Here is a 12441-nt window from a genome sequence, read left to right as displayed (position 1 = left end):
TGTCTCACAAAAGACTGCTCAAATAAAAAAATAAGCATTTAAAAATAGATTAATTTAGATATATTGCCATCAAAATGGATTTAGTGGCACATTTTAGGATAAATTAAAATTCATAATTTTGTCAATTTGTAAAGCTAACTCCTTGTATCTCTCTCTGTTATAATACAATAATATTACATACGAACCACTTTATTAATTTAATACCAAATATATCTTTATTTTATTTAATATTAGATTTTGGAAAAAAATATTATCATATAAATTTTATTAATATGAAAAAAAAACTATCTCGATCTTATCTTAATTTTAATAAGTTTTATTAAAATGTTATTATAAAACACTATAAATATTTGTAAAAATAAATTATAAACAGTAAATTAAAATTTTTACAAAAAATGATTTAACATAAAAAATTATTGTACACGACTAATAATATATTATAAAATAGAATATGTCAGTCGGAAGTAATTTGGATATTCTAATTTGCATAAAAAAATGGGTAAATTACTCATAAATCCCCAAACTCAAACTCAACTTTACCCAAACTCTCTACACCTCAAAACCTTTTTTTAAACTCCCTAATACTTTAAAATGGACAAAAATACCCTTATTCCTATTTTAAGTTTAATTGATCTCGCGCTTTCCCAAATGGTATCAGAGCGTAAGGTTGATTTATTTCAAACAAAAATTTTATTTTTAATAGTAACTAATTGTAAGAGAAGGAGAATTTCGAAAAAATTATGAATCCGAACTTAGGTTCGAGAAAAATAATTTACAAGATCTATTCCAAGACTTTGGAATATACACAAGTTTATCTAACTATTGTTAGATATCTGAAGCAGAAAGGGAAGTTTCAGCACCCTCAGGTAAACTCTCAGGTAAACTTATGATTCAAGCAAATAAGTTTCTGGAGATAGTACCAGACTCCTCTAAGCTCTCTTTAGATCTTAGAGAAATCCAGAAAACAGTACAAAATTATGGCAACATGCTATATTTTGTACCCCAACGGGTTGAAGAAATCCTCAAAACCCAAGAAAAAATTCTTGGAATATTAAAGGATATTCAAACAAGAATTCAGAAACTAGAACAACCAAGTTCTAGTAGAAGAACTTCAGGAGGTTGGTTACCACCATCATTTGGCACTGAACCTTTGTTACATCAACAAGGGAAGGCCAAAGTGGTGTTAAAACCATTAACTGAAGAAGAAAAGATGATCAATCTAATTAAATCTGTCTCAGAAAAGAAATTTATCTGATGACAACTTTAGAAAGGATTGGTCTAGAGGATCTACAAGAGCTTGCGGAATCTTTCGCAAATCTCAAAGTGGTAGATCTAAAGATGAACACAGCAGGAGGTGAAATACATGCTATAACCTGGTCATCTTCTCAGGAACCACCAAGAGAAAGTGTGGGATCTCAGAATGTTAACATGAGAGAATCTCAATCTGATTTCCATACTGGTGGAGGATCACACCCTGCAGGAACTATGACAAGGAGAAATCAAATTCCCTCGCACCAAACACCCTACGGGAAGACTGTTTTAGATCCGATACATCCTTACGGGGTTATACTTAACCTTGATGTATTAGATTTCAAAAACAGGGAAGATCTCATAGATGACTGGACATCTGCTATGAGAATCGCAGCAGGAAAACTTGATCTCAACAAAGAAGTATTCATTAAACTTTTAGAAATGAGTCTAATGGGATCCGTGAAGATTGCTTGGGACATGACTTCATTAGAAATGAAAGAGTCAGTCCTGGCCGGAGAATCTCTGAGCGAGATAGCTGGAAAAATGGCCACCCTATTTAAAGCACAATTTATAGGGGTAGACTATTTTAATAGTCAGGATACAGAGAAGAGTAAGAAATATACTCAGGCTCTGTATAGTCTTTAATTACACAATATATGTTTAGTGGATGAATACATTATGTTATTCACTAAATATCGATGGAATTCAGGAGTCGAAGAAGATATAGCTATGCAGCTTTTCTTCGCAAAAATGCCAAGCCCCTGGAGAGAAATGCTCATAAGGGAATACGTACCTGGAAATCCAGATACGTTGGCAAGAAGAGCCTCTTTCCTTAAAGGAAAATTGGCAGAATGGTGCCATATTGCAGCATTACAAAAGAATTACAAACGCTTAAGGGGTATCAATAAAAGAACTCCTTTGTGTTGTAAGGAAAATGATTTTCCAACAATTATTGGAAGTAAACTACATAAGCATAAGAGGAAAATTTTTAGAATTCATCCTTATGCTAGAAGTGGAAGAAGTTCTTGGAAGCCAAGAACGGTATGGTCTAGACAGAAAGCCAGATCTTATAAATCTGGACAAAGAAGCGGACCATCAAGAAGTAGGATATCATCTCAAGCATCGAGTACATCTCGAAGCACAGGAAGAACACCTACAAAGAAAACTTTCAGAAGAGCTCATACTCGAGCAAATGAAAGTTTTAAGGATTGTAATTGCTGGACATGTGGAGCAAGAGGTCATATTTCGACCAACTGTCCAGAAAATGGAAAAAGAGGTATTAAACGCTTCGATCCTACCCCGGATATTGAAGAAGCAGTTTATTACCAAGATCTAATTCAGGTATACAGATTCGAGGACATTGCCTCGGATGAAAGTATATATGAAGAAGAAGAAGTCTTAAGTCAGGAAGAATCTGATGGAACAGAATCGGAATCTGACTAAGGACGAGGTGTTTCGACACGAAACACATGAAGATTTGTCTGGGTTTTTCAGTCAGACAACAATCTCTCATAATATGGTCCAAAGGATCATGAGAGAAAATCCTAGCCTACAGAGATATCAAGGATTCTCTGCAGAACAGGTAGAAAAGTTCTTAGGAAGTCTTGGCCTAAGAAACAGAAAGCATCATCTAATCTATAAAGTTTCTAGAAGGGAAATGGCAATCCCAATGGAAATTACAGGAAATAGAATGGAGATGCAGTTAATTCCTTCCGAAGAAATTAAGGAGGAATTACAAAAACTCAAGATAGAAGTAGCAAGGACTATGTCCTGGATTCATATTGGAGCAATCCAAATTATAATAAAAGCTACTTTCAAAGAAGGGATAGATTCACCTATTGATATTGCTATATGCGATAAAAGAATGGGGAATCTACAAGATTCAGTACTGAGAACAATCTCAGGAAATCCAAGGATAGCCTACAACCTGGCAGATCGAGATTTCAGCCGAACCTTGACATTGCATCAGAATTTCAAGGAAAAAAGGTTGATGAAAGAAGGTAATAGGCCATATTCTATTACCTATCAAATTTCATATGCTCTATCTAATACACATCATTCTGAATTGTTTATTATAAATGAGTTTATTGAAATCTCTGAGATATTCGGAAAAGTTGCTCAGGCAATTTATCCAGAAAGAGTCGAGTTTCCTTTAATACAGGAAACAAATATCCAGATCCAAGACAAACCGATTCTACAAAGGAATCAAAGTCTTAGATTGGAATCAAGAAGACTATCTTTTCAAGGAGATAGAATTACAAGTTACAGATGGGAAAAAACGTCTGTCATAGAAACCCAACAGGAGCCGAAAAGTTTTTCTACAATGGGAAAACTTAGATGCCCAGAAGGGTGGAAGGAAGTCGAAATAGTATTTGATATTACTAAGCAAAGGAATCAATTTTCTAGTAATTCAATATACTATTTGGAACAACCTATGATAGGAACTTACCAAGGACTGATTAATATCGAAGAATTGGAAGTTCATATTCAAGGAATTCCAGGGAAAGAATCAAATCGACTGATTCTTGGACTAGAGTTTCTCGAGGAACATAAACCTTGGAAACGTCTAGAGTATGGAATGGAGTTTATGGCAGAAGATAAGATGTGGAAAATCCAATGACCACAAGTCCATTTTTCATATACATTCCAGTAGGAATGTTGTATGAACAATATAAGACAGAATACTTTGCTGCTTATATTGATTCAGGTGCTGGAATCTGTACAGCAAAAAGAGGTATTTTTCCAAATAATTTGGAAGAAGAGTTACCAAAGATTGCTGGAAGAGATTTTTCCAGAAGAATCTTAATCTTATGTAAAGGATTAAGATGACAGAAATCATGATTGGCGGTGCTGGGCAAACACCTTGGTACAAGGTTAAAACACCACCAATTTATTTTCATGATACAAGAGCTGACATATTGTTAGGAAATAATTTCCTACAAATGTTCAAGTCCTATACTCAAGAAAATGAGACTATAAGATTAGTGTTCACACCATGTGATCACAAAATCATAGTCCAGAGACTCAGAGAGGCATTTTACAGAAAATTGCCAATCCAATTTCGCAGCAAGCGTGGTGATTCAGGACAACTTTTGAACCCAAGAATGAAGGATTCTAGACGGTTTGGAGAAACAATGCTCCAGTTAAGAGCAGATCAAGTACTCCAACCAGAAGATATAGAATGCCTTAAGATAACTCTACAAACAAATGAAGTAGAGTTTGAATCTAAGGTATCATTGGAAGATGTCAAGAAAAGGATCAAAGAAAATTACAACGAAGATCTCTTGGCATGGTGGGACAGAACTCAACTCAAAGCTTGCCTTAAGATTAAGGAAAGCAAAGAATATGAATTTGTCCGTTGCAAGCCTATCCAATGAACATCATTGATCAAAAGGATATGCAGATTATAATCAGGGAACATTTGGACCTTGGTTTAATCAAAGCAGGGATGTCACCATATAGCAGTCCAGGTTTCCTGGTAAGAAATCATGGTGAGATAAAAAGAGGTAAACCCATATAGTTATTAATTATCAAGAAATTAATAAAATTCTGGAGTTTGATGGGTATTTCATATCAAGCAGAGAACATCTAATTAGTTGCATACGTAATGCAAAGATATTCTCTAAATTTGATTGTAAGTCCGGATTTTATCAGATTCAGATGGAGGAAGGAAACAAGAAATTCACAGCTTTCTCCACACCTCAAGGACATTATATTTGGGAAGTGTTACCAATGGGATTGACTAATTCACCCCAGATATTGCAAAGGAAAATGGATAATCTTTTTAAAGATTATTTTAAGTTTATGTTTGTTTACATTGATGATGTTTTAATAGCATCTAAAGATATGAATGAACATGTTAAGCATTTGGAGATTTTCTCTAATGTTTGCAAGAAAGAAGGACTGGTTTTATCTGAAAAGAAAGCAGTCATTGCTACAAGAAAGATTGAATTCCTCGGAATTGAAATCGATGAGTCAGGAATAATTCTGCAAGATCACATAGTTGAAAAGGTGCAGAATTTTCCAGAATGTCTCAAAGACAAGAAGCAACTTCAAAGTTTCTTAGGAGTTGTTAATTTTGCTGGGATGTTTATCAAAAACCTAGCAAAACACAGGAAGGTGTTCAGTCCATTATTGAAAAAAGAGGCAAGATTTATATGGACAAAAGAACACACAGAAGGACTTGTCCAGTTGAAGAAGATTTGTAAAGATCTTCCAAATATGGCGATTCCTCAAGATGAAGATGATCTGGTATTATACACAGATGCCATTGATCATTGGTGGGCAGCAGTTCTTACTAAGCTCACACCAGATGGAGAACAACCATGCAGATATTGCAGTGGGTTATTCTCAGATGCAGAAGCCATTAGATGGCATATCAACGAAAAAGAATTTTATGCAGTAAAAAAGGCTTTTGAAAAATTGCCATTATTTTTACTTAGCAAAGAAATTTACTTTGAAAGTTGATAACACACAGGTAAAAGCTTTCTTAAGGAATAGAATTGAGTCTAAACCGGAGAAGGCTAGATTATTAAGCTGGCAAGCACTATGTCAGAATTATATTTTTGATATTGTGATAATAAAATCTCATGAAAATATTCTTCCAGATTTTTTAACAAGAGATGGACAACATTGACATTGATGCTATTATCAAGATGCAGAGGCATTTGAGGGAACACCTTGAAATGCTTCAAACCGAGTTCAACAAGTTGGCCAGTTAACGCAAAAGTTGCGGGAAGGCTACAACAAGCTGATAAGAGAATTGTCTCTGATCGAATTACAGGTTGTTTACAGGCATATACTCAGTTATGGTCTGTAATGTAAAGGCCTATCCTCCAAGGCATTGAAAAACCATTGGTTTCCCAAATGGAGAGTTTTCGAGTACATGGCTCTATACATGTAGCGGGGGATTCAAATACCCCTTGCACAAGTGTTAAGTCGGGATCATCACCAGATGAGTCGGCTGAAACAAAAATTGAGACTCCTAATCCTTATCTTGAGTCTTCAAGTCAACCCTTCACCTTGGGGATTGAAGAGGGAGAGATCAACCTTAGGCCTCGTATTGACAAAGGCAAATCTAAGGTTGGTACTAACGAAGCAACAATTTCTCCATTTCAGGTTTATCAACAGAATTGGGAGAAATTAAAGACAAGAATTGGCATTAACCCAGCTACCAACAGGGTTAATGTTTCAGGAAAATATCCCAGGGTATGGATGAAATCAAATTCATATCCAAAGGAGGTTAAAGCATGGTATGAATTCGGGGCTCTTGCCTCAGTTTATACTACATCACCTAGCTTTCCGGAAATCTCAGGTCTACCAAAGTGGATCCAGGAAGCTGTTCACGAGACTTGGGCGAATAATGATTATTTGTCCAGAGGAGATGTTTTGGAGTTATACTTCTTTAGTGCAGCACCAGAACCAGCAGGAAAAGGCTCCCATGAAGCCTTTCATTTCATTAAGTTAAGGAGGCCGGATACAAATGTTCAAAAATTTATCAAGGACCCTCCGACAGAAGAAACACCCCTGATTGCTTCAATTTCTGAAGACGATATGTCTACCAGAAGAGCTTGGGGTCTATGGGTTTGTCTCACTGAGATGGACAAAGTCAAGTTCCCGTTCAAATTTTATAATCATTCAGTGAACGGATCATTCCTGTTAAACACTATGACAGGAAAAACCACAAGTTTTGCAGAAGATTTATTCGAGAAAAAGAGAAATCTTTTGTGGAACAGCAAGCTGTCGGCTAGTAAAGAGACTCGCCGAAAATTCTGTAACATGGCACATATAGGAAGATGGTCAGAAAACATCTGCCTTGAATGCCAGAACCAGAAGGAACCTGAATTCGGTAAGAGATTCAAACCGAGATCTGATCGGAAACACTTTACCGATACAAGCACAAGTGGGGATGGACCACCTTCACGTTTTCCTTGAAGACAACGAAAACCAAAGATTCCTCGACAAAATTAAAGGTGTACATGTGATCAAGCCCACTAGCAAAAAAAAAAAAACCACCATGTGAGTGGAAGGACAAGGACCACCAATAATGGGTGAAAAATGACAAGGATCATTGAATACCTAATTTGAAAAAGGAATCCAATGAATAAAAGCAAGAAAACTGGTCCCGAAATTTTCATCTATAAATAATGATAGATTGGAACCAGTAAATCACACCAAGAAAACCTAAAGAAAATGTATTTTACATATCTGAAGGTTTTAAAAAGAAAACTCAAACATGAAAGGAAGGAGCTAAAAGCCCTCAGATCATTAGCTCAAACGTTCCAAGAAGAAGGGAACGAAATTACAGTTGATCTTTTTCAAACGCATTCCTACTGGCAGTGCGGTGAAATAAAAGAATGGGAAAAGTTGATGTCTAGATTAATAATCTAGAAAAAGAGATTGCAGGAAAAGGACAACTCAACTACTATATGGTCCCCAAGCAAGCTGTAAAGGCTTATGAAGATTTGAAGTCCGAGTTTCAAATCCGAATGAAGCCTTCTATAAATAAGCAGGCAGAAGGAAGATGAAGGCATCGATCAACCTCTTCATTTTTCTTCTAAATCATTTGTAATAATTTTCTTTCGAGTATATGTGTGTAGTGAGTTCAGCTACTATTAGTAGCTAAACAAGTTTCTCCTCCTCTATAGGAGGTTACTATATATTAATAAATGTTGGTGTTTGAATAAAGAGATCTTTGCTCTTAGCCCTTCTCATGTATTATTTTCAAACTTTTATCTTCTACTGTACACTCTAACGGTAGGGAACGAATTAGAGTTGTGCCAAGTATTGCTGAAGGAATCTACGTCGGTAACCATCGGTTGCGATCGCGTGGTTGGGCTGTGAGGAGCAGTCTGTAAAATACGGTGGATATAACCTGGTGGTACTCCGGTCAAAGAGGTAAAAGATTTAATTTATTTTACGGAAGCATGATGAGCCATTATTTACAAAAGAAAAACCAATTATTCAAAATATAGATATAAGGGTAAATTTGGAAATTTAAAAGAAATGGGAAGTTGAAACAAAGTTTCAGTGAGGTAGGGAATAAAGAGAAAGTTAAGAATGTGTAGGGATTTTTTGACAAATTCCTCTAAAAAAATCCATCGGGTAAAAATATTAATAAATTTATTTAATTATAAAGTTAGATTAAAATATCAGAGGTCGTCTTCCTGTCCAAAATCATCTTGCAATCACCAAAAATTAGGGCTTGTGATTTGAATCCTCTAAAAGCCTTGGTTTCCATATTTCCGATTCCACATATTACATTTATAGTTTCCAGATCAAACAAATTTCCTGAATCCACTCGCGCGCATCCAAAATTCTCGTTTATTTCAATTAACCTGGTAGAAATTTCCTGTTTTTAGCTGTAGTTACGAGCTTCTGCCGTGTGATTAATCATGGATGTGGATGGAGGAAGACGTATTTTCAACAGACTCGGGCCATCGTCTTCGAGCGATAGTGGGAGCAATAACAAGCAGCAAAAAGTCTGTATTTTTTGGAGACAAGGGAAGTGCACGAAATTCCCGTGCCCTTATTTGCACAGCGAGTTGCCGGTGGCGGCGAATGGGAAGAGGTCGGCGCATCAGGGGTTTGGTACGGATGATAAGTATCGAGCCGGTGGAGGATTGAGGAGAAGTGGGAACAATAATTATTTTAGTAATAACAGTAACACGTGGGGTAGAGAGCAATCGCGACAGCCTGCTAGTGGTGATAGGACGACGATGAAGAAGATTGAGAAATTGTGTAATCATTGGAGGACGCAAGGGAGCTGTAGATATGGGGATACTTGTAAATACTTGCATCAGTGGTCTGCGGGAGATTGCTTTTCGCTTTTGACGCCACTTGAAGGCCATCAGCAGGTTGTCTTTACTACGTTGCTCATGGTTATAAAAGGATTTTGGATTGTTGTGAATTGGAGTTCGATTTCATTGTGGGATTTTTCTTTTATTTGAATTGTATAATTATTTCATTTAGCTGAAGAATATGCAATGTTTTATTATGTGTATTTAGATCCTGGAATTCTTTGGTTTGCCGATTTCTCCGAAGCTATTGTCAAACTCAACGATGATTATCTTGGTTTTAAATGAAAAAAATATATAACTGAGTTAATATGATTGATATTGCTGTTTTTCGTTAGATAATGTGTTCTTTTGGTGTTTTGGTGTATGATGGATGGTTTATTTCATTGCATTTCGTAATTAAAATTTTTAATTACATGTTATTGAGGCAGCATTACTTGTTGCAATATGTCATAGATGTTGTCTTACCTTTGTCTTGAAAAAAAATAAAAATTCAATCAGGTTGTTACTGGGATTACTTTACCCTCGGGGTCAGATAAGCTGTACACTGGGAGTCAAGATGAGACTGTTAGACTTTGGGACTGCCAGTCGGGTCAGGTTGTTTACATTTCAATTTTCTGTTCTTAACAGTTGATATGCATATATTACTTGTGTTTGGAGACCGAATATTTGAGGTGTAGACTGTAGCTTGCTGATGGCTGTTTACATAGTTTCACAATTTAAAACAAAAAAAAAAATTTACTTGGCATGCTAAGTAAAATTGGGAGGTAATAGTACACACATGGTGAATAAATACACAATATACAGAAACTGTAGGATTGGGTTGATTCATGTCAACTCCTATTGCAACTTACATTGCATAGTTAAGATATTTTCCTATTTACTTTGGTCTTTTGATTACTGGATTCTCAATAACGTAGAATAGTTGTACTTATCAATTTGTGTTTCTTTTTCGTTTTCTGTTTTACCCTACAGCTGGCAGGCGTAGTGAATTTAGGTGGTGCTGTTGGATGTATGCTAAGTGAAGGCCCTTGGGTATTTGCTGGTTTAACAAATCTTGTCAAGGTGAGATAAAAAACTAAATGCAGCAAATGCAGTTACCCTTGTTTTGGCTCACCATTATATTGACTTGTTTATTACTCTCTTGCTTTTCTACATCAAGGCCTGTATCCACTTGCTTCATCAATGTCCTATTATTTTAGTCACTGGCTTTTTGTGTGCCGTGTTAGGCGTGGAATACTCAAACTTCTGCAGAGCTCAGTTTAAACGGACCAGTCGGCCAAGTCTATTCCCTTGTCGTTGGCTATGAGTTCCTCTTTGCTGGTACACAGGTATTTTGGGATAAGAAAATATATTGTTGTTTTCATTATGTTAATGAATTGTCTGCAGCTATTTTGTTATACATGCACAAATATTATCTCATAGTTTTTAGTTTCTAGAGGGATGAGGTATGACAATGCGCATGAACTGAAAGTGATTTATTGTCCGTTATAGTCATACATAGGGATGCTCTTGTGCACACCACTAGACTCGATTAATCTGATTGTGTTTATCTACTGCAGGATGGGGCAATATTGGCATGGAAATTCAATGTAGTTGCCAACTGCTTTGAACCAGCAGCATCTCTCAAGGAGCACACCCTTGCTGTCGTGTCGCTAGTTGTTGGAGGTAACAAAATGTACTCTGGTTCCATGGACCAGTCTATTAAAGTAAGTTGGCCTCCTGACACAAGTTCATTCAGTTTCTTTGCTACAGAGTTTCCTACTAAATTTTGTCCTTTTCGTTCTTATTTTATGAAGGTTATATGTCATATGCTCTATGTTCAGGTATGGAGCCTGGAAACTTTACAATGCCTACAAACTTTAACAGGGCATGCAGATGTTGTGATGTCCGTTTTATGCTGGGATCAGTTTCTTTTGTCAGCTTCATTGGACAAAACTGTAAAGGTTTGTATTCTTCCTAACTTTGATGCTCCTCCCATCTGTATCCTTCGACTTATAAATATACGTGTAATAGATAATTGACTTGGCTTTCTGTTGATTTCCCTACTTTGCGCAGGTTTGGGCTGTAACAGAGATTGGGAACTTGGATGTAACATATACCCATACAGAGGAATCTGTATGTTTTTGTTTGTTATTTACTTGTTTACATATCTTTTCTTCTTCTGAGTGGAATCATTATGATGACAACTGCAACCGCATCTTTATATTAATCTATTACTTTACTATATTCTTAAGGAAGAGCACAACGTAATAACCATCTTGATCTATTGGTGTGTTTTTCCTAAAATGCCCCTGTATTGATAACCACCTTTAATATTTTGATTTTTTTTTCCAGTTTTTCGAAACACTTCATCTAATTAAAACATATCATTTTAGTTTTAAATTTGTAAAACAATAAAAACATATAATGATTGCATATAATATTATCATGAAAAAACATAAGAAAATAAAAACTCAAAAAACTTAGATAAAGGAAAATAATTTTAAAATAAATTTAAATATATGCATCAATCGCGTACCAAAATTTGCTAGTATACAATTATATGTTGGTCATAAATAAGCTATAAAATTTATTATCCTGTAATTTTTTGTAATCATTAATCATTAGTTAATCTTGTTATCAATGCTAGTAAAATACCTGGTTTTAACTGCAATGGTTTTCTGCAGGGTTTACTCACACTGTGTGGGATGCATGATTCAGAAGGCAAGCCAGTGTTGATGTGCTCTGGCAATGACAATTGCATCCGAGTTTATAATTTACCATCGTGAGTCCCATATGCTGATACCTGTCTCTTGTTACATGATGATCCAGGCTTTGATTTCGTTTGATCACACTGAATTCTATTCGACCCCAACTCTACTTTAAGAACTGAGGCTTGATAACAATAACCAATATTATCCTTTCATTTTGGTTGTTTTTCTCTACTAGATTTTCCGAGAGAGGGAAGATCTTTTCTCAGAAAGAGGTTCGCTCCATTCAAATCGGCCCTGGTGGTTTATTTTTCATCGGAGATGGATCCGGCCTGGTGCAAGTATGGAAGTGGACGACTGAACCAGCAGCTGTAGCATCATGAGATACAAATGATTAACCATTAATTGAGTCGCTTTAATGTTGTCTTGGTGCCTTGATTTTTTCTCTGTACAAGTTCCAGAAAACAAACGCTAGATGAGAAGATTGCTGCTTCCATTTTTCTCCATTTTTTGGGTCCTAAAGTTGGTAGTTTGACTAGAGGATGGTTGTGTAAACTTTATGTTACCTAAATAGGTGAATATAGTGAATGTATGTGGTCTCATTCAGGCTTATGAACTTGAGCCGTTGTAATGTTTAGTTATGAATAATTGATGCTTTGCTCGTCTTATTCTTTCTATCTTCGTCTCAATACCAATGTTTG

At 35.9% G+C, this 12441-nt stretch overlaps 1 protein-coding gene across 1 annotated transcript; it reads left to right on the top strand.

The window, feature by feature from the left end:
- The first annotated feature begins 8404 nt into the window (after positions 1–8404).
- On the top strand, positions 8405–12415 carry LOC142539758 (zinc finger CCCH domain-containing protein 48-like). The gene is made up of 9 exons (XM_075645439.1): positions 8405–9107; positions 9549–9644; positions 10023–10112; positions 10277–10378; positions 10610–10756; positions 10874–10993; positions 11106–11165; positions 11717–11814; positions 11979–12415. The coding sequence occupies exons 1-9, from the start codon at positions 8646–8648 to the stop codon at positions 12121–12123; spliced, it is 1320 nt and encodes a 439-aa protein (XP_075501554.1). The 5' UTR covers positions 8405–8645; the 3' UTR covers positions 12124–12415.
- Positions 12416–12441: the final 26 nt, after the last annotated feature.

Source organism: Primulina tabacum, chromosome 1 (assembly GCF_025594145.1).
Source record: "Primulina tabacum isolate GXHZ01 chromosome 1, ASM2559414v2, whole genome shotgun sequence".
NCBI lineage: Eukaryota > Viridiplantae > Streptophyta > Magnoliopsida > Lamiales > Gesneriaceae > Primulina > Primulina tabacum.
This window is presented reverse-complemented; position numbering and strand designations above follow the sequence as displayed.

Coding starts and splice junctions, on each gene's coding strand:
- LOC142539758 (XM_075645439.1), top strand. CDS start 8,646: ATGGATGTGGATGGAGGAAGACGTATTTTCAACAGACTCGGGCCATCG. Junction 10,379..10,609: donor TCCTCTTTGCTGGTACACAG/GTATTTTGGGAT, acceptor TATCTACTGCAG/GATGGGGCAATATTGGCATG. Junction 11,166..11,716: donor ATACCCATACAGAGGAATCT/GTATGTTTTTGT, acceptor GGTTTTCTGCAG/GGTTTACTCACACTGTGTGG.